This window comes from Lynx rufus, unplaced genomic scaffold, assembly GCF_022079265.1.
Source record: "Lynx rufus isolate CCGP_SWC_20201006 ecotype Redwood Valley unplaced genomic scaffold, mLynRuf1.p SCAF_7, whole genome shotgun sequence".
Taxonomy (NCBI): domain Eukaryota; kingdom Metazoa; phylum Chordata; class Mammalia; order Carnivora; family Felidae; genus Lynx; species Lynx rufus.
The window spans coordinates 71,090,562-71,113,098 of NW_025814889.1; the positions used below are offsets into that span (position 1 = coordinate 71,090,562).

Consider the following 22,537-nt stretch of genomic DNA (forward strand, 5'->3'; position numbering starts at 1 on the left):
TTTCAAATAGGCAAAATGTTTTCTTCCTCTAGCAACATAAAAGGTGGAGACAATTCTATTACTTGTTGCTTATGAGGTTGTGCTGTCCTGATTCTTTAATAAGTCTCAAAAAGAGTCAACAACATACCCAAAGTGACTTGTAAGTGTCAGAGCTGGAGTCTGAGCCCAGATCTGTCTGACTCTAAAATTTGTTTTTGATGACAGAGAAAAGAATCACAGAAAGTCAAGAGGGTCAATGTATATCGAGATAAGGAAATTGTATGAAAAATTTTATTTCAATCTTCACCGAAGATTATTTATCTCATAAAGAGGTAAATTACCCCGGGGTAGCTACCATAATAGAAATTATATTTCCCTAATGTATTATTCTGATAAGTGATTTAAAAAATGGAGAATGACAATAATAATTAACAAAATGCTTCATTTATCTTTCTCTCTAATCATACGCTTTCATTAAAATCTAGTTTCGGGGCGCCTGGGTGGCGCAGTCGGTTAAGCGTCCGACTTCAGCCAGGTCACGATCTCGCGGTCTGTGAGTTCGAGCCCCGCGTCAGGCTCTGGGCTGATGGCTCAGAGCCTGGAGCCTGTTTCCGATTCTGTGTCTCCTTCTCTCTCTGCCCCTCCCCCGTTCATGCTCTGTCTCTCTCTGTCCCAAAAATAAATAAACGTTGAAAAAAAAAAAAAATTAAAAAAAAAAAAAATCTAGTTTCATCTACATTCTAAGCAAGTAGAGGATATCAACATTACTCCAAACATGTTTTTTTTTACATGTTACCTTGCAGTATTATATGCTCTGAATAGTCCAGAAAGATTGTAAACTTTATAGCACAGAATAAAGGTCACTGAAACATTAGATCATAGAAGGAACATAAGCTTTGCAGTCTTAAATTCAAATGCTGCCACTTACTAGCTCTATGTCCTCTGGAACATCAGCATCAAATTCCTAGTTCCTCAGGATGTTTTGTAATTACAGGAGATAACAATTATAAAGCTCCTGGTAAATGGTAAATGCTCCAGAAATTTTAGCTCCCTCTCTTCTAAAGAATGACAGATACGATTAGATCAAGGCTAATGGTTCTAAAAGTCATGCTTCATTATCTCTCTCAGACAGACCGTAGCATAACACGAAGCATCAAGATCAAAAGAGATCAAAAGAGATAAAGTTGCTTCACCAATGTGGGAACCTTCCATTTTGACATCAGTATCATGTTCTTCCTTTAGTTGGTATGAGACATTGTGGGGACATTTCAATATCTGTCTATAGCATCCTGGAACATTCAGTTTCAGAGTAGGTACTTTAAACCTACATGTCTGCAGTCCATCTCTGCTAAGTATTTCCTGGTACCACTGCCCTACTTTGTTCTTCGGGTATTGAATATTGTATCCAAGCACTGGAAGAACCACCTGTGTAGAAGGGAAAAAATACAGATGAAACAGCCTTCAGAAAAATACATGATCATTGTAACACTGAGATTTGGTATATGAAATAATCCTTGAGATACGATCATTATGTCTCAGGATGTAAACATCACAATCAGCCTAAAACATGCTACTGACCACCACACTACTTTGATTATTTTAAATGCTGCCAGGCAGAGAGCTAACTAAAATCAAGAAGGATTCACAATAACCAAAGTAACCAACTCAAGTCAGATACTACTAGACAAACTATTGTTAATGCAGAAGAGAGGAAACAAGAAGTTCTGGTACATTTAATTAGCTGACAAAGACTTAACCTCAAGGTAGTCATTCAATCCTAAAAGCGTATTGTTTCTATAACACAAAGATGAATTCCTACTGTTCAATAATATAACTGGTATTTTGGCTGATGATGTTATATTCTTCTTACTTATTTAAAAACATGAAAGCGAACCACTAGCATCATATACAGCTGCTTATGCCTTTTGTAAGGCTCTCCTCCTTTGCGGGTGATTTCTAGACATTTTTCTTGAACTACTGGTACCAAACAGTTAGTCAGAAAGAGGAACAAGGTAAAAAATTCAAATGCACACAACATGAATGGATTTCAAATTAATTATGCTAATTGAAAGAAGCTAGACACAAAAGGCCATATACTATAAGATTCCATTTGACATTCTTTCAAAGGCAAAACTATAGGGACAGAAAATGGACAAGCTCCTGCCAGGGACTAGGGGTACGGGTTGACTAAAAAGGGGCACAGGGAAATTTTAGGGAGAGATGAAAATGTTACTTTATCTTGATTTCTGTGGTGGTCATTAAGCCTGCATGTGTTTATCGAAACTCTTAGAATTGGAAACTGAGAAGAGTGAATTTTATTGTATATAATTGCACCTGAATTAAAAAGTGGTTAAAAAAAAAAAAAGGAAGGTAGAGAAGAAAACTAATCAACATTTTGTCTTTTGGACACAATATCTCAATATCTACATTTAGACCAAAGTGATGCCAATTCTTAAGCAAATTTACCTGATGTATTGCATATGTGTTAGCTGATTCCTCTTCTTCAGTTACTAGATGAACCTATTTTTTAAAAACATGACAAAAATATGGATGATTCATTCCCTCAATTTTCCCTGTTATGTATAATTCGACTCCCATGCTGAATATACATGTACCCAAACAAGAGTATGTTCACAATTTGTTTTTAGACTGCATAAAAATTAGAACGCTTCCTGCTTTAACCAAGTCAAATTGGAACACGTACAGAATGGAGGTAGCTTAACACTCTGAGGTGATAATTTCACCTTATCACCAACTTTTCCTGACTTACAAAGTTGTTACGCTGAATCAAAACTCCACTCTCTGAAACCACCACACCCCCCGCCACCTCTGTCCCCAACAAATATCATAATACTCTCCGAGAAGTGGTGTCTCTCAAAACGTGTTTCACAGAACAGTAACAGGAGGCAGGGGAAAAAAAAGAGGTATGTGGTAAGTCTGAGAAATGCTGCTATAGGACACTACAGAATAGGTCATTCTGATTTCTCTAACATATGAAACTCAGGTATAAAGGCAGCTGTCATCACTAAACAAGGATGAACAGGACCCCCACCTTCCAAAGCATTCATCACATAATGTAGTGTCCAGATCCCCTCTAACTCTGCTGGCTTTCCCTTCAAGTCTGCCTACTCTAATCAATAGATTAGATGCTTCCCTTTTCTGTTTTTCATTTTGGGTTTGTATGTTTGCTTATTGGTAAGTTTTTTAATTGCTGCACTCAAAAATGGATATAAAACTCTAGATGTGATCTGACCAAATCCATGGGATGAGGGTCTCTCCTGCATCATCATTTCCAGCTTTTTGTCTTTCACAAACTGATAAGCCTATGAAAATACCAGAAAATGTGGTCAAGTACAGAAGACCATGTTTTGTGTTTGGAGAACTCCCTCCAGATTGATATCAATCAATTTTTTGATTAACAAACATACTTTTGGTGTATGGTTACTCCCCAACTATGAATTCACCTAATTTTTTAATTCACCTAACACATTTCTCTATCTTGTTCACAAAAAATTATAAGAAAATCTACCTTGTGACTTGAAATAAAGGTGTATCTGTACCTGTCTAGTAATCCTATCAAGGAGGGAATCACAATAGTGTCCTATAGTTTCCTACAATTTTTAACTGTAGATGCACAACATGATATGCCCCATATACCATTTATTAGAAACTTGATTGTCTTTTTTCTTTTCATATGTTACCATTTTGGATCTGTAAGTCTTGCTTTTTCTTTTCTTAGTATGTACTAATAGAGTATAAATGATTGGTCTTACAATATATAAAGACTTTTAGTTTTTTGCTAATAGAAGGAAACTTAGCAAGACATGAGGAAGAAAATGTTCTCCTTTCTCTTACAGCTCCAAAAGAAAAGCAGATACACTTCTGATCCTGCAACTCTCCTTGCAAAATGTTACGTTGAACAAAGTCTTATAAGACATGTATTTCAGAGATTATTACCATATCTTGTCAAAGTAACCTTTAATATCTGAAAATCTGAATTAGTAACGGCTAACTTACTAAATAATGCGTAGCACAGGTAATATTTAAAAGAACATGTTTCCTGGAATATGTGAAAAAAAACATGATTTTTCAGTATTTATAAAAAGGAGATCACTGATAGCTCTTCTTCCACTCACATGAGTTAAAGTAAAGCCTATAATGCTGTATTTCTTTTACACAGTTTCAGATGTTGTCTCAGTTAAATGACCATTTTATGCTCCCAGTAATCCCTTTCTTGACTAAATATTTATAAGCCACCCACCCATTCAATGAAACAGTGAAGGAGACATCTGTTGCTCTGGCTTATTCAGCCTTTACTCTCTCTTTTCCAGTAGTAGCACCCTCATTACCAGGTCGCAAATGTGATTTTTATGGGGTGGTTCCAGGAAGGATCCTTTGGAACACAGGCTTAGCCAATGACATACTCCAGGCCACAATAATTGGTTTGGGCCTGGATATGGGACCCAAGCCTGGTCACTCCTAGCCAGAGAGACCTAATCCCATGGCTTTTATTCCATGGGGGAAAAAAGTCCTCTTCTCTACAAGGTGGTTTTTTGTTTGTTTGTTTTTGTTTTCGCAGTCACATTAATCTGGGTTTTTGTTTGTTTGTTTTTTTAATATAATTTATTGTCAAGTTAGCTAACATACAGAGTATACAGTGTACTCTTGGCTTTGGGAGTAGATTCCCATGATTCATCACTTACACACAAGAGATAAGCTTAGAGATGCTCATGACCATCTTGCCACTAAAAGAATGAGCCAGACTCAGAATGGCTCTAACATAGGAAAGCAGAGCTGAAAGATGAAGAAAAGAAGATAGAGATTATTTAAGAGACTGCTTAACCTCTGGATAGAGCTGCGCCTGAATCAGCACCTTGGTTATGAGGGCCAATGAATTCCTGTCTGCTTTGCCTTAAGTTAGTTTGAGGTGGATCTCCATTACTTAAAACAAAAACAAAAACAAAACAAAACAAACAAAACCTTAATTCATACATCCAGACTGTGCCATTAATTTAGATAAAGTTTCCTTTACATAGAATTCAGAGTCTATCTTTCTATTTTTCTTCCTTTTTGAAAAACTGGCCCATGTTCTCTCTAGATGCAGACACGTTTTCTATATTCCATGATTTCTCTGCTAGGGACCAATTCAGGCTAGGGTCTTTTTAATTCTGCTACCTATGTCACTTAATCTGTCTCCTCTCCAATCTGGGTCTCAATTTTCATTTCTACAAAATGGGAGTTAGGAAAGAGAGTCTCTAAAACCCTTTTCTCATCTAGAACTCAATGATTTTATGATGTTATATATGAAATTACTACTCAAAATACCTTCACTAACTTTTATAACGTATTTCTGAGACTAACTTGAGATAATGTTATTTTTGCATTTTAATTTATTCTTTGCATTATATATAAAATAAATTTCTTTACTTGATTTATATAATTCAGTTTCATTATTTTAACTGTTCAAGCCCAAGATAAAAATACTAGTTGGACAGAGAAGAAATGGAAAGAGAAACTTTCCATTATAAAAATTTTATAAAATTTATATTATAATTTTTATAATTTATAAAAAAAGCAAGTTGTAAATGGCAATTATATAAAATCACATTTATATAAAATACATCCAAACATTACACACCCTATATACCATCATTATAAAAACTGTATTTTTTCCTTTTCATATTTTAAGTTCTGAGCTCCTAAGCCCTGCCTTTGCTTTTATTCATGTTAGCTAATAGAATAAAAATACAGTTTTCTATAGATATTTATGTGAAAGCATAGAAAAAGGTCTAGAAGAACATATATGAAAAAAACAGAGGTTGATTTCCTGGACACACAATAAGAGTGGTGGCAAGATGACAGCTTTGTATGTAAAGTTTCAATTTTTCACTTTTAATGGCACTATTTTGTGCATTACTTCCGTAATTTTTTTAACATGTTCTTTAAAGGAAGGTTTACTACGTTTGTACCTTTTACTTAATACCAGTGACTATTTTTATCTTTCTGTTTACAGATAGGTGTTAAGCCTCAGTTAACAGCATAGAAGCAGAAGATAAGCAAATAAACACAAGCGAAAAAAATAAAATGTGTGTTTAGTGCTAAATGATTTCTAAAAACGAGCTTCTCTAATATTCCAAGTGTAGTAACAACTCTTTGAAAACTTTGATGAAAGGATACTTACTTTATTATTTGGGAAATGTTCATCGTCAACATCTTCACCCAAACAGACCAAATCACCCTCTACTACTCTTGACCCATAGGTTCCAAGTCTGTAGGATACTGCCTCATTCCAAATTTTACTGCTATATGCATGAACGTAGAATATGCGCATAGAATGGGGAAAAGAGAACCACGCCTGGATACAACCCTCCTCCGTCATGCCAAAGCGATGCAGTGACTCCAACAATGCTCTCTCTCGAACTTTGAATTCAGGCATCAATGAAAGTGTGCCTTTAGCATCCTCTGAAATAAAGAGAAAATCAGTGAGTCAACCACTTTCCTTTAAAGGCCAGTTATAAGTACCTTTATTATGCCCTCTAAATGAGAGGCAATGAACTGTGTCATCTTATAAACTTGAATATGAAGATGATGCTTATTACCAACTATAAACCTAGCTATACCTGAAGAGTTTGTTTGTTTAATAAAGATCATTAGTCATATAGTCCATTCTCCATTCATTTTCCCTGCTTTAAAAAAAATAGCAAAAAGCACATTAGTAATACCTACTTCAGAATGGAGATAAACTAACTGGAAATTATTCAGAGGACCTCTTTTAAAAAAGGCATGAAATAAACCTGTGAGCCTATAGATTTTTAAAGAGCTATTATGAACACTTATATAGAATATTTGGAATAAGAAAGGTTGGATCCTTCATGTATGCTAACAGGCCTTGCTAATGGGGTGCTTTTTAAAATTAAATTGATGGACTCTACTGCAAAGAGGCTTATTCAGGTAGGAATCCTCATTTTAGTAAATGTGCCACATGTTGCTCATGCACACTGAACTGTATGAATCATTGCCGTAAGGACATTATGTTCTCTGGACTCTAAATAATACAAACACATACGTCATTTCGAGAGTGAAACTCCATGTAGATTGACTCTAGAACCCATACTCATAACCACTTTTCTTTAGTGCTTCTCATTAAACATTCTGCATTATAAACCATCACATTGGGCTAAAGTGTCAAAATTGACAGGGCTGAATGGCGACTAAGCCCAAATCAATGCACAAAGTTTTGGATACAACAAATAATACTTTTATGTAGTTGGTTTTTCAGTCTCCCCGAGTTGTAGCATATACTTCCATCAGTACCAGTTTAGAATTTGGAATTCTTATCTCCTCTGAGGGTACAGACCAAGAAAAACTAAGAAGCTATTTCTCCCCTTACTCCTACCCCCAGGCAAGAGTTAAAACAGACAAGAGTTCTGGATATTTGGCCCAAACTAAAGTGTCTTGGGCATATAATAAAATTATTAAATATATAACATACTATAATCTATTTCCTATCACATTTATGTTGCAATGAATGCCTGCCTAATGACATACATTTATATTATAGATTTGCATGACTATGTATGGGGTAAAGAAACTTTTAAATACCAGTTTGAAGAAAATATTTCTTTGCTCTGTTTACAGGATCATCCAAATCTTCTGGTGTAAGAAATAATTTCACAGCCTCCACCTTTAAAAATCAAGCAAGCAAACATAGTAAATGAAAATGACAAATTACTTTTTTAAAAAATGTTTATTTATTTTTGAGAGAGAAAGCATGAGCAGGGAGGGGCAGAGAGAGGGAGAGAGAGAGTCACAAACAGGCTCCATGCTGTCAGCACAGAACCGGATGCTGGGCTCAAACTCACAAATTGCGAGATCATGACCTGAGCCAAAATCAAGAGTCAGATGCTTAATTGACTGAGCCACCCAGGTGGCCGCAAATCACTTTTTAAAAAAAGATACAAATTCTCTAGCATCATAAAAAAAAAAAATAGGCACTTAACCAATGATATTTGGTGCTGCAATTTTATCTTCAAGCTTTCAAAAATTAAACAGTGTTAAATTGGTAAATAAATCTGTACCAAGCAACTTTACACACAGGTTTAAAATATTCTGAACTGGGGCACCTGGGTGGCTCAGTTGGTTGAACATCTGACTTCGGCTCAGATCATGATCACGCAGTTCGTGGGTTTGAGCCCCATGTCAGGCTCTATGCTGACATCTCAGAGCCTGGAGCCTGCTTTGGATTCTGTGTCTCCCTCTCTCTCTACTCCTCTCCCATTCATGCTCTGTCTCTCAAAAATAAATAAAAGTTAAAAAAAATTAAAACAAAATATTCTCAACTGGAAAAAGTGCCTCCCATCACTTCCATATTCTACTTCTGTCATTCCTTATCTCTATCATTGAGTTATGACTGCATGTATGAACTAATGACATAAAACTCAAACCTGACCAACATAGACAACAAAAACAGGGGAGGTAATAAGCATAGGAAAATGGTGAACCACTAAATTTCATTCCAGTTCTCAAGTTTTGGAATGCTTTGGTCTTTAAAATAATTGCCAAAATCTTTTTTTTTATTGCCAATATTAATATTTTCTTTTGAAAACTAAATAGATTAAAAGACATTCCTTTTTTTTAATGCTATCTATGAGGTCCTCTATATTATTATTATTATTATTATTATTATACTGTCTCCAGCATGGTGATTCATAAGTATATGTTTTAGAGTAGGAAAGGATCTTAAAATAGATCATTCAACCTAAAATCCCAGTCTTATTTTACAGTATTCATTCATCCATTCAAACAAATATATGTTAAGAAGCTAATTCATTCAAATAAATATTACTAAGCATCTGTGATGTGCTAGGCACTATGCAGAGTACCAGGGGTGGAATGTTGAGCAAGAGAGACATAGTGTTTGTTTACTGGAAACGATTAAATAAACATTAACAGTAAAATATAATAAAACCTAAGATGGGAAATCCAAGAGGCTTTGAAGTCACAAGATAAGAATAATTCAATTTTTCTTGGGAATGGGATGAGAATTTAAATTGAGATGCAAAGAATATAAAGGTTGGGGAGAAAATGTTTCCAAGGAAAGAAAATATGGCTTTCTAGCATGGGGCCAGCCTCGAAGTTGGCCCCCGCTGATCTCCATTCCCTGGTACTCATGCCTCGTGCAGTCCTCTTCTGTACTTACCAGGGTGGATCTGCATGCCCAGTGAGTAAAACAGAGCAGAAGTGACGATGTCACTTCTAAGATTACATTATAAAAGACACTCGATTTATGCTGTGGTCTCTCTCTCTCATTCATTTGTGCTCCTGAACTCCTCTCTCATAGGGAAGTCACGCCATGAGTAGTCCCATGATGGGAAACTAATGCTTCCTGCCAAAAGCAGAGTGTGCTTGGAAGGAGATCCTCTGTGCCTCATCAAGTCATCAAAGACTATAACCCTGGCTGACAGTGTGACTGCACACCATGAGACACCCTGATGCTGCAACACCCAGCTTGGCTGCTCCCAGATGCCTGACCCTCAGAGACAGTGAGATAATAAATGCTCATCATTATAGACCATGCAGTTTGCGAGTAGTTTGTTTGTTACACAGCAACAATTGACAGCTAAAGCTCTAGCAAAGTTAAAAAAAAAAATGAGAAGCACAGAATATGAAGTTTAAAAGAGGGGACAGCTTTTGTTTAAATGCTGTAAGAAATGTGAATTTTGCATCATCGGATGCCATATTTCTGGAATTATAGGGTGTTACGTTTCCTCCAAATCCTCCATTCACTTCATTAAGAATTTGGTGAGTGCTCATCAATTCTCTGTTAAGTCTCAAGTATTAAACACAGGGACATCACATACAATTTCACTTTATTACAGTGTGATACTAAGACTACAATAGCTGCTCATAAATGTTCAATAATGTAGCATATGGTGTATGTATGTGTGTACATATGCATTCACATGCTGGGTTAACAAAGCAAAGGGCTGGGTCACGTAGTAAGTATAACTGACAAAACAAATCAGAGCAGAGTGTTTTTTTTTTAATCCATACCATTTCACTCTTCAGCAAAGCCAATCCAATCTGGTCAGTGTGAACTTTCCTTCCCATCCCAAATCTCTGCGGTCCATAGTAATTTACAAACCCTTTATTCTACAAATACAAGAAAATCAATCATTAAGAGCATATTATTATGTGAGCACTGGGTGTTGTATGTAAGCGATAAACCACGGGAATCTACCCCCAAAACCAAGAGTGCACTGTATACAATGTTAGCCAATTTGACAATAAATTATATTAAAAAAAATTAAAAACTAAAATTAAAAAAAAAAAGCATATTGTTATGGACTGCATGCCTGTATATCCCCCAAAATTCATACGTTGAAATCCTAACCTCCAGTGTGATGGTATTTGGAGGTGGGGACGCTGGGAGGTAATCAGAGCTCTCATGAATGGGATTAGTGCCCTTCTAAGAAAAGACCTTGGAGCTAGCTCACTCTATTTCCACCATGTGAGAATACAACACGAAGACAAGGCTGGCACCCTGATCTCAGGCTTTCAGCCTCCAGCATGATACAAAATATATTTCTGTGATTTAAAAGTCACCCAGTCTATGGGTCTTTGTCATAGGCCCAAAGTGACTACAACAAATTAATAGAATTATTGTGTCAGATATCTAATCAAGTGTCCTCTTCATATTTATTTTAATAAAAGAATACTGTAATCAGCAATATACACATGGGAACCAAATGGTCTGAGATATGCTATACAATTAAAGAAAAGAAAGAAGAAAAACAAACAATTAAAAGTTAGAAAATAAGGCCAGCAAAAAAAGCCTTAAAAAATAGGTCAGCTTTCCATTCATATTACTGAAGGGTATTCTAGGATGCAGGACTTTCAATGTTAAAATTGGGGAAGTTCTGGGAAAACTGGGATGAACTGGTTACTGGGTGTGATCTTTGCTCTAAAGCTCTTTCTGATTCTGAGATGCTCCTGTTGTCTGGAGATGCTGGGAATAAGCAATACATTTACTTCAAACCCAGCAAGTCTTAGTTCCTTTATACAGAACAATTCATTTTTTAATTATCTCAGTTTCTAAAGACCTGAGTCAAGAGAATGACATGGCATCACTTCCCCAAGAACAGAAAATTGTAAATTACTCTGCAACCTTAAAGACAATAAATAATAGTCAGTGGTTAAACATGCTCTCACAAGGAAAACATCAGGGCCCAGATGGTTTCTTGAAAGATAAGAGTCTTCCACACTCACTTTATGAGAGGAGATCATATTTATTCATTCAGCAATTATTACTTCAAATTTGGAAAAATAATATCAAATAATATCCTAGAATAACCAGAAGAGTTTTAAATACCCCTTCAAATTACTTAGGGCTGGATATAACAAAAGGTTTCTAGTGGTCAAAGTTATAACCGTCTAAAACAAAACTTCAAAGACTTCTTATTTTCAGAACTAAAGGAAAGTTGGCTAAAGCTAAAACCATTTCTAATGGGGATTTTGGGATTTTATAACTAGCAGTTGTGTATCCATAAGTTCCAAATGAAAGACAGGCAATAAATGCTATCAGACTTCAGAGAAACTTTCTCCCCTTTTTAAGGGATATTATTTTAGTAGCAGTTTTTCAGGACAGAGAAAAGAATTTTAGATACAGAAGTAAGGGAAAAACAACCATATAAGGAGTATACAATCAAAGAGTGTCTATGCACAGGTAAATGTGCTGAATTTTAAAAATCTTTATTAGAAGTCATTTTCCTGACTATAAGGCATAATAACTGATTAAAAACCTGGCTTTTTGTTTGTTTGCTTTTCTTTGGAGAGGAATAAAACTGTGTAAAAAGGTCTTTGTGGTCAGAATCTTATATCAGTGTTTCTCAATGTTAGCTGTAGAGTAAAATCAGCTAGGGAGTTTTTAAAAAATATTAATAAACTAAGCTGCATTCCCAAATGTTCTTATTTAATTGGTTTGGGGGTAGAGATTGACTACTGAGATTGCGTACAAGCATCCCAGATTGAGGATTACTGGTCTAGATCAGAACTTGTCAAACGACTAATGGCCTATAAGTCAAATGTGGCCCTACACCTATTTTTGTAAATAAAGTTTTATTGGAACACAACCATGCTCATTCATTTATGTATTGCCTATGGCTGCTTCCACACAATGGCAGTATAGTGGCTGCAAAAGAGACCATATGCCTAGCCCTCTACAGAGAAAGTTTGCTAACCATACTCTAGATGATCAGACTGAAGGCTATGGTATGTTTAGATGCCTGGCAAATGTCACTTATATGTTTATGTTAAATACCTTTTTATTGCAAGACATAATAAAATGCATGTGATTTACTACAGTGAAAAAAATCATAATTAGACTAAAAAGAAAAAGATTGTATATAATTCTGATAAGTAATGTAACTATTTACCAAAGATTGCTGAAAAAAATTACTGAACAAATTTCCAAAAAAAAATAATCCTTTTGCCTAAAATACTACTCTATATGGCATGTGCTAAACATACAAATAACAACCAAAAAAACCTACCTCTGTTCTTATATAGATAGCTTCCCCCTCCCCACACACTCTGGATAACACTATATGTTACATTTTTAAAAATCACATTAAAGCTGTTTTTTAATACAAAAATATACTACCAAGAAAATTAAAAATAAGCCAAATGTCCCTGTCATTTTTTAAATAATTACATATACACATTTAAAAAAAGGTACGTTTTTCTTCCTGCCTCAGTGTAAAGAGGACTATAAACATTTTCCTATAACATTATTTTAAAATTGAGTTTTCTTACCTTAACATTTTCTATTGCCTCTAAAATTCTGTCTTTCAGGTTTGCAGAGTCATTTATCTGGTTTTTTAAATTTCTGATGACAATATCAAAGTGATTTCCTTTGAGCTGACCAAGTCTAAGGGAATCATCTATAGATCGAATATTAAACACATTCATTCTTTTCTTTTCAATTTCTTTTTCAATATTTTTCAACCTATAAACGATAAATCATATAGACTCAGTTAAATCTTACATTTAAAAATTAATGTAAGTTTAAATGACAGTTGCCAGACAACCACTTATACCAGAACACCTAAAAATTCAAAAGTTAATGTTATTTCAACGAATGTGCACTAAAAAACCCATTATTATAGGATCATATTAACAGAGTTGTTTTATGACCTGAAACACATACTCCTAATGCTATCACTTTATCTGTGCCTTCTGACTTCTCCTTAATTTAACTGGTAAAAACCTCTTAACTGTTCTAGTCTTCCTGTCCTCAGACTTTGTTCCTTTCCTCCTCAGTCTCTCTTCCTCCAACATTACTAAGAAAAACCAGTAGCACCAGAGGATTTTACTAAAATTCTGCTCTGAACACTTTTTCTTTAATATTTATTTATTTTTGAGAGTGGGGGAGGGGCAGAGAGAGAGGGAGACACAGAATCCAAAGCAGGCTCCAGGTTCTGAGCTGTCAGCACAGAGCCCGATGTGGGTGGGGCTCAAACTCATGAACCATGAGACCACGACCTGAGCAGAAATTGGATCTTCAAACGAATGAGCCACCCAGGCGCCCCTGCTCTGAACATTTTCTTACTCAAACTTTCAATTCTTTCCCAAGTCTAAAGAATAGATTCCAATTATTAGCATACCTTTAAAGACTCTATAAGAAAGCATTTTCTTTACATTCATATTTTCTGTCATACTTATAGGAACTATCTGTTTTATCAGGTAGGTAGTTAACTTACTGCTCGTCCAAATACGTCTTCAAGTTTTTTTCATCTGCTAAAATCTTACTATTACTTGAAGGGTAATTAAAATCCTATACCCATTAGCCAAATCAAAGGGCTCTCTCCTCCTAGGAATTAATAATATTTTGTCTTTAGTAGTTGAAAACCAGTTTCTAACATCTAAATATCTTTGAAAGCTAAAGTCTTTCTCTCTTACTATACTGTACTTTAAAAAAAATTTTTTTTTATGTTTATTTATTTTTGAGAGAGAGACAGAGACAGAGCATGGGTCAGGGAGGGACAGAAAGAGGGAAACAGAACTTGAAGCAAGCTCCAGGCTGCTGAATCACTATGCTGTGTATCTGACACTAATGTAACATTGTGTGTCAAGTATACTAAAAAGAAAAGAAAAGAAAAGAAAAGAAAAGAAAAGAAAAGAAAAGAAAAGAAAAGAAAAGAAAAGAAAAGAAAAGAAAAGAAAAAAAGAGGTTACTGTGGCTATTCTGAGTAGTGGAATTATTAGTGACTTTTAACTTCATTCTTACATTCTTCTATTTTCTGAATCTACTGTAATAAATATGTATTTATTTTACAATTACAAAAAATATTTTTAAAATTTGAGAAAGCTGAAAGGAGGTTAATTTGAATACTTTGCTCTTCATTTAATGAGGATTTATTTTATTTTATTTATTTTTTTAACGTTTATTTATTTTTGAGACAGACAGAGACAGAGCATGAATGGGGGTGGGTCAGAGAGGGGAGACACAGAATCTGAAACAGGCTCCAGGCTCTGAGCTGTCAGCACAGAGCCCGACGTGGGGCTCGAACTCACAGACCGTGAGATTGTGACCTGAGCCGAAGTCGGCTGCTTAACCGACTGAGCCACCCAGGCGCCCCGAGGATTTATTTTAAATGTAAGGAACCATGACAATAAAAGCATAAAAAGTATTATAGTAATTAAAAATACATACATTTGTAACACACTGTCCTGAATATAAATGCATATTCAAATATGGTACAGGGTATTTTTTAAACTTTTAATTTTATGTCATTTCTATACCCAACACAGGGCTTGAACTTACAACCCTGAGATCAAGAGTCACAGGCTATACCAACTGTGCCAGCCAGGCGCTGGTACAGGATTTTTAGAAACAATTCAGATCATTTAAAATCTTTCACTTCTCAAAGTGTCTGTCTTAAAACAACCTATATTTGTAGTATAAATTTAATGTTTATTTATTTTTGAGAGAGAGACAGAAAGAGAGAGTCCGAGTAGGGGAGGAACAGAGAGAGAGGGAGACACAGAATTGGAAGCAGGCTCCAGGCTCTGAGCTGTCAGAACAGAGCCCAACGTGGGGCTCGAACCCACAAACTGGGAGATCATAATCTGAGCCGAAGTCAGACGCTTAACCAACTGAGCCACTCAGGCGCCCCTTCAGTGTAAATTTAAGATATAATGCTATTTAGATGATAATTATATTATTAAAGAATGTGCTGTTCAGTAAGCTTTCAATCAATTAATTACTATTGGAGCGCCTGGGTGGCTCAGTCGGTTGAGCGTCGGACTTCAGCTCAGGTCATGATCTCGCAGTTCGTGAGTTCAAGCCCCGCGTCAGGCTCTGGGCTGACAGCTCAGAGCCTGGAGCCTGCTTCCGATTCTGTGTCTCCCTCTCTCTGCCCCTTCCCCGCTCATGCTCTGTCTCTCTCTGTCTCTCAAAGATGAATAAACGTTAAAAACAAAATTTTTTTAAATTACTATTGATAGTGAGGTTAATATGTTCCTAGTGTTCTGATTTTTTAAATCTTACATTTATCTATCTGATGCAATAAGATAGAAAAGTTCTATCTTATAAAGTAATGTCATATTACCTCTCTGGAGTCACTTTTCTAACAACCATTGCTTGATAGGTGACAGCTTTCTTGTCTTTAAGGCCTGCATAACTAAAATCTGAAGGAATCACACCAAGTTTCATAGCTAAAAAACCAACTGCTTCAAACATTTCCAGATTTTCTTTCCGTAGCGTAAAGGCTGAAACAAAGAAAAACACAAGATTACACACACACACACACACACACACACACACACACACACCAGCTGTGATATATCAATTACATTCTTAGTAGACAAACAGGTTAATATAATGAATCAAATTATTCATTTAAGTAGGTATAAGTATTTTTTAGTCAAGATACAAAATCAGTGTCTTAGATTACAACTATCATTTAAAAAATACTAATTGGCTCAGCAAAGGCTTACAGAAAAAAACATCTAAATTCCTTAATTGGGCATTCATATCTGGCCACAATCTCCCTTTTCAGTCTCCACATGTGCCACTTCCATTCATGTATCTTATACAACCCAGAGACTATCTCATAATTCCTGGATGGACTAGATCCTTCCACAGCTTTGTACTTGCGCACATTTGAATCCCTCTGTTTAAATGTGTTCCTCCCATTTTACTTGCAATGCTTGTATGCACTCCTCATGATCCAACAACAGCAGCAGTTCTCTCTCAAATTCTTTCCAAGTTCCCCACACTGAATGCTCCTAAGCAGGGATCGTGTTGGTTTTCTCAATCGTTAACACCCACAGCCTAACACACAGTAAGTATGCAGATAATTGTCAAGTGAATAAATAAATAAACTCCACAACGTGTTGATTACATAATCTGGCATGTCTCCACAAGTTGTCATTATGGATATCATGACACTTGCCATTATAATTTATCTCTTTATGTTTGTCCGCCCCACAAACTGGTAGTTCCAGGACAGCAAACCAGTAGATAGAAGGGTGCTTGCCTTGTGGTAGGTGCTTAAAATGTCTACCAGATGACACGGTGGGAGTGAGATTATGGAGGTAGGGAGAAGGAACAAGCCCAGTACCAACTAACACCAAAGAAGTTCCCCCATATGCTGGCCTACATAACCCACCAGCATTGATAGTAACAAAATACCACAACCCACAAGTCACCATATTTACATATAAGATACATCAAACTATTGCCCTCTTCCCTCAAGTCATGAAATGGAAACACAGGGTTTTTTGCAAAATAATTTATATTTTGTTCAGTTGTCATAATTGTCATCGGCAGCTACAAGGGTCTCTGTGAATAATGAGTACTCTAGGAAAAATGAACATTAAACATAAACATGATTCAGGAAGTAGAAGGATGTGAACTCTATCTATCTATCTATAAATATATAAAATAGCTAAACAAGAGCTTATAATATCCACACTTTAGAATATCATGCAGTTGTTTAAAAGAATGGGGAAGACCTGTTATTTATATCTCTTAATGAATAATCTCTAAAAACATGAAAATAGCAGGTTTCAAAAATATGCATAGTGCATATAATTTATGTAAAAGTTTTAAAAATCTACAATGCAATATTGTATATTTTCAATGTTTTAATTTTTATAAGAAAAATATTTTTGCTTGCACATTTAAGAATTGTTAAAGTATAAACAGATATAATTTCTGAAGAATATTCAGGCACTATCCATTACTTTCTAGATATTTTTTACCACTAGGGCCATTATTTTTTATACGATCATACAGCTTCCTAGATTTCTCCAAATTTTCTATTATAGCAGTGATAAGTTAAATTTACTATGACTTCTGTTATTCTTAAAGAACTGATAAAAGAAGTAAAAGAAAGGAAAGAATCATACACGTCAATTCTGTGTCTAAGTTACAATCTGTTCTTTACACTTTCACGTTATCTTAACCAAATGGATTCGAATATAAACGTCTTAGTCCAAGACTGCTATTTATATCACTTGTTTCAAATAAAATGAAATGAAAAGCCCATATTTAAAATGTAGAGAAATTATAACCTCAAAATATCTCAGCTTTTGTCATGATAGGATTTAATTATACAGTTTAAATAAAATGATTTAGGAAGATGTGCTAGGCTAAGGATACAATGGTCAATTAAAAAAAAAAAAAAAAAATGGTCCCTGTCTTGGAAGCATTTAGTCTTAAGAGGCCTAAAAGAATTTGAGGAAGAAGTGCCTCTGGAGGTTTAAAGAATGAACAGAAGCATGGCAAGCAGCCAAAGCAATAAGATAGAAATATCAAATATTTCTGTTTTTGTAAGATTTATGGGACCTTATTATTTCATAGGGTCTATAATGTTCTCCCTTTCCCAAGTACATACCTGTGTGAAGCTAAGTTTTGTTCTTTTGATTCATTCAAAACAAGAAATTCCAACAGACTGAATGCAAGAACATATATGAGAATCCAGCTGACTTCTATGAAATCAGGCATTAGAAAGATTTGCAGAACTGTAAAACAATGCTTCTTGTCACTAATTTATAGTTGAAATGTTTTTTTCATTAAAATTCTTATCATTTTAATAGTAATAGATTATTTTAAACAACTTCATACATTAAATTTTTTTTTAAATTGAAGTATAGTTGACAAACAATATTACTTTAGTTTCAGGTATACAACATGGTGGTCCAACGATTTTTCTGTTTTAATAGGTTAGATATCAATAGGTAATAAACACACAAACGAAAGTTGTTTGTGGTCTCCGATAACTTATAAGAGCTATCCCCTTCAGGTGTCCTAGAACCAAAATGTCTGAGAGTCAATTAGGAACATTTTGAAAAAATACAGGTAGCCCCTCAAGTATATCAAATTTGTGGAACTAGACAGAAGTCACTAAAATATTTTTTAAATATTTTTTAACGTTTATTTATTTTTAAGAAAGAGAGAGAGAGAGACAGAATGTGAGCAGGCTCCAGGCTTCGAGCTGTCAGCACAGAGCCCAACGCGGTGCTCAAACTCATGAACCCTGAGATCATGACCTGAGCTGACATCGGACACTTAACCAACTGAGCCACCCAGGCACCCAAGTCACTAAAATACCTGAAGAGTAAAAGAAATGCAAAATTCGGTCAAGTGTTGCAGCAGCAGCGCTAGGTGTCACAAACTTTTTAAAGTAGACCAGGAAACTGTATTCCAAAAAAGGCCAAGAAACAAATCCTTACAAGTTTTGAAGTTTATGTATTTGGTAACTAGGGTTTAAGGTGTCAAATCTACCCCTGACAATGTGGGTATGTCACTCACTAGCTGTTAAGCAAGCTCAGCCATGTAGGAAGGAACCTCCAAATTGTCTGAAATTATATCATTTGTTGCGGATTAGCCGCAGAGCATAAGCACTTTTTATTTCATTTGTGAGGATTTAGAACTTAGAATAGGAATATTAAGGAGAATCAAACCCATAATTTTAGTGTTTGTATAAATGAATCTGTGTCTTACATACTTGGAATGTTTAAGAGAATGAGACTCCCATATATTCCAATTACAAATGTCTAATTGATTTAAATTTGTCTTTTTACATTGAAATCTCATTAAGTTAGTAACTAATAAGGAAACAACACAGGAAAACTTAAAGATCACCAAATTTATAAGTTTAATTTATAACATTTTCTTAAATACTTGGAAAAAGTGAAGTGTTTAAAAAGAAAACCAACTATGCTAAATTTTAAAATTCGCGTTTAGAGGGGCACCTGGGTGGCTCAGTCAGTTAAGTGTCCAACTTTGGCCCAGGTCATGATCTCGCAGTTCGTGGGTTTGAGCCCTGTGTCTGGCTCTGTACTGACAGCTCAGAGACTGGAGCCTGCTTTGGATTCTGTGTCTCCCTCTCTCTCTGTTCCTCCCTGGCTTGCACTCTGTTTCTCTTTCTCTCTCAAAAAAAAAAATAAATAAAAATAAAAAAATTAAAATAAAATAAAATTCACTTTTAGAGAATTCCACTTGTTAGAATAATTGGTACTAGATTCGACCTCCCACTGTAAACAAATAGAAAGCTGGACAAAACACAAGAAACACCCGTTTTTAGACACTGGAGAACAGGCAGCATAGAACTATGATCCAAAAAGAAAAGGAAAACAAAGTAAGTGAGTCCTAAAATACAGTTTGTTTGTGTGTTTGTTTGTTTTTGGCATAGAGATATTTACTTGACCACAGCACATGGAGGAGGAATCCAGGGAGAACACAGTGGTTGTACTGAATTAAAAGGGTGGAGGTTAGAGTTCAGGAAGGCTGAGTGGCTGGAATTCACAGGGCAGAGTTCTAGATAAGAGGAAGCTATGTGTGCACAAAGAGTTCCAGAAATCTGCATAGGTGATCCCTTGAGGTGTTTGCTTTTTAGTAATCTGCACATACCTAGGATTAATTGCTATATACTATTTATCTAATGTTGCGTAACAGGTCACTGCAAACCTCAGTGGCTTACAGTGTTCATTTATTTCTCATAGCGCCTGTGGGTCAGAGATTCAAGAGCAGCTTGGTTTGGTGGTTTGAGTTCATGCTCTCTCAAGAGGCTGCAGTTAGATGTGGCTGAGAATATAGTTATTCAAAAGCCTGACAGGAGCTGAAGGATCCATTTCCAAGGGGACTCACCTACATGGCTGGCAAGTTGTATTGGCAGTTGGCTACAGCCCTCAGCCCTCCAGTGAGCCATATGTATATCTTCACAGTATAGTAGCCGGCTTACCCTACAAAGAGCAATCCAAGAAACATGGGCAAAAAGTATAATGCTACCTATGATCTAGCCTTAGAAGACACATACACCATCACTTGTGTCATATTCTACTGGCTGCAAAAGCCACTCTGTGTGAGTACCAGGAGAAGAGCATTAAGAATCTTGGGGTTGAGAACTACGATCCACCTTTTGGCTCGAATACTTTTAGTACGACCACACAAACCCCCAATTCAAAACATACTCATTCCTTCCCAAGGCCTCCAACACTCATACGATTAAAACAGTTCAAATTCTAGCATTTTTTTTTTATCTAAATCAGGCCCAGCTATAGATAAGGTTCCTTGAATACATATCAAATCAGAATCCTCAAATACGATTTCTCTTAATATGAAGGCTCTGAAGGACCGTGACACAAAGAGACAAATCTGCTTTTCACACACCTTGAAATGTTGAAACACACATAGGACAAGTGCTATACACTCTTTATTCAAACTGGGGGGGGGGGGGATAGATATACCTACAAGTTACTCTTACACAGCAGTTCTGAATCCAGCCAGGTGTATGTTGTTGTTCCTTTATTAGCATTCAGTCCTCCCAGTATCTGGGAATAATTACTATAGCTCTAGAGTCCACTTTTGGGTGTCAATTTTGCCCTCCAAGTGAAACTTCCTCTTCTGTAAAAGTTACCTATTTATAATGCAGTAGTTTTCTTAGCCCAATTCCTGCCTTTGAAAGTCTGGCAGTACTGGGGTGCCTAAGCGGCTCAGTCAGTTAAGTGCCAAACTTCGGCTCAGGTCATGATCTTGCAGTCCATGAGTTCAAGCCCTGTGTCAGGCTCTGTGCAGGCAGCTCAGAGCCTGGAGCCTCTTTGGATTCTGTGTCTCCCTCTCTCTCTGCCCCTCCCCAGCTCATGCTTTGTCTGTCTCTCTCAAAAATAAACAAACATTAAATAATAATAATAATAAATAAATACAAAATAAAAGTTTGGTAGTACAAAGGCCTCTATTTTGTACTGTCTTTGACCTTTTCAAAAACTATGTGGGTTCACTCTATTAGACAAGGATACACTCAAATTTTGTGAAGACCAGATGTTTTAAACTTAGGGCTTCTACTGAAGATACTGAGGGAAAATGTCCCCTAAATCCTTAGGGGTATTACTGTTTAACACAGGGGATCCTTGAGTCATGCCCTTCAAGTCCCCAGAGGGCCTTTGCCTGTCTGAATCATTCTGAGACACTGGTAGAGGTTTGTGCAAAAATTTTAAAAAAGGATTTCACAGTTCACACCCTAGATTTCCTTGCTAGAACATGTCCTGACCTTGCCATGATTTTCTCTTTGTCTGGAAGCCATTTCTTAATTTAAACATAATGTGCCATCTTAAGAAACTGGGGATTTTTTTTTTTTGAAGAAAAAAAAATGATTTTGAACCCAGTGAGTTCTAGCTCCTTTATATCTAGCAGTTTTTCCTTTAGAATTTTACTACAAGGAGTAGAAAAGAAGCCTTCAACACTTTGCCTACAAATCTCTTTAGCTACAGTGCTCCTCTTTAGAAACATTTCTACTTTCCATTTTACTGCCTACAACAAGGTTGCCAAACTTTGTGTCACTACATAACAAGTATTCCTTTCTTCCAGGTTCTAATAATACTGTCCCTTCCTTTAAACTGTCCTTGAGGGGCGCCTGGGTGGCTCAGTCGGTTAAGCGGCCGACTTCGGCTCAGGTCATGATCTCTCGGTCCGTGAGTTCGAGCCCCGCGTCAGGCTGTGCTGACAGCTCAGAACCTGGAGCCTGTTTCAGATTCTGTGTCTCCCTCTCTCTGACCCTCCCCCGTTCATGCTCTCTCTCTCTCTGTCTCAAAAATAAATAAACGTTAAAAAAAAAATTAAAAAAAAAAAATAAACTGTCCTTGATAGCCTCCCTGAGGTAACTTCAAACATCTGCCTGCCAACAGGTCCAAAGACATTGCTACCACAAGTTTTAGGCTTTTGTTATAGAAGCAACTCATTTCTGGTACCAAAATATGTTATTTAATGCTGCACAATAAATCACCCCAAATTTTAGTGACATAAAATAATAAGCATTTCCTATCTGTTATGGACTAAATATCTGCATCACCACCACCACCCCCAATCCTCAAATTCCTATGTCAAAGTACTAGTCCCAGTGTGGCTGAATTTGGAGATGGGACCAGTAAGAAAGCAATTAACATTAAATTATGTCATAAGGGTGGGGCCCTGATTCAATAGGATTAGTGTCCTTATAAGAAGAGACATCAGAGACCTCCCTTCCTCTCTCTTAATTTCTCTCTCCATGTGTGC

At 36.0% G+C, this 22,537-nt stretch overlaps 1 protein-coding gene across 1 annotated transcript in view; it reads right to left on the reverse strand.

Annotated features, from left to right (window-relative positions):
- Positions 1-632: 632 nt before the first annotated feature.
- Positions 633-22,537, reverse strand: part of PUS7L (pseudouridine synthase 7 like) — a 28,994-nt gene continuing 7,089 nt past the window's right edge. The window contains exons 2-8 of the mRNA XM_047067185.1: positions 15,591-15,750; positions 12,793-12,985; positions 10,033-10,131; positions 7,582-7,663; positions 6,161-6,441; positions 2,446-2,499; positions 633-1,404 (exon numbers count right to left, since the gene is read on the reverse strand). Of these exons, the coding sequence (XP_046923141.1) occupies positions 1,078-1,404; positions 2,446-2,499; positions 6,161-6,441; positions 7,582-7,663; positions 10,033-10,131; positions 12,793-12,985; positions 15,591-15,750 (1,196 nt within the window). The 3' untranslated portion in view covers positions 633-1,077. The remainder of the gene's footprint in view (positions 1,405-2,445; positions 2,500-6,160; positions 6,442-7,581; positions 7,664-10,032; positions 10,132-12,792; positions 12,986-15,590; positions 15,751-22,537) is intronic.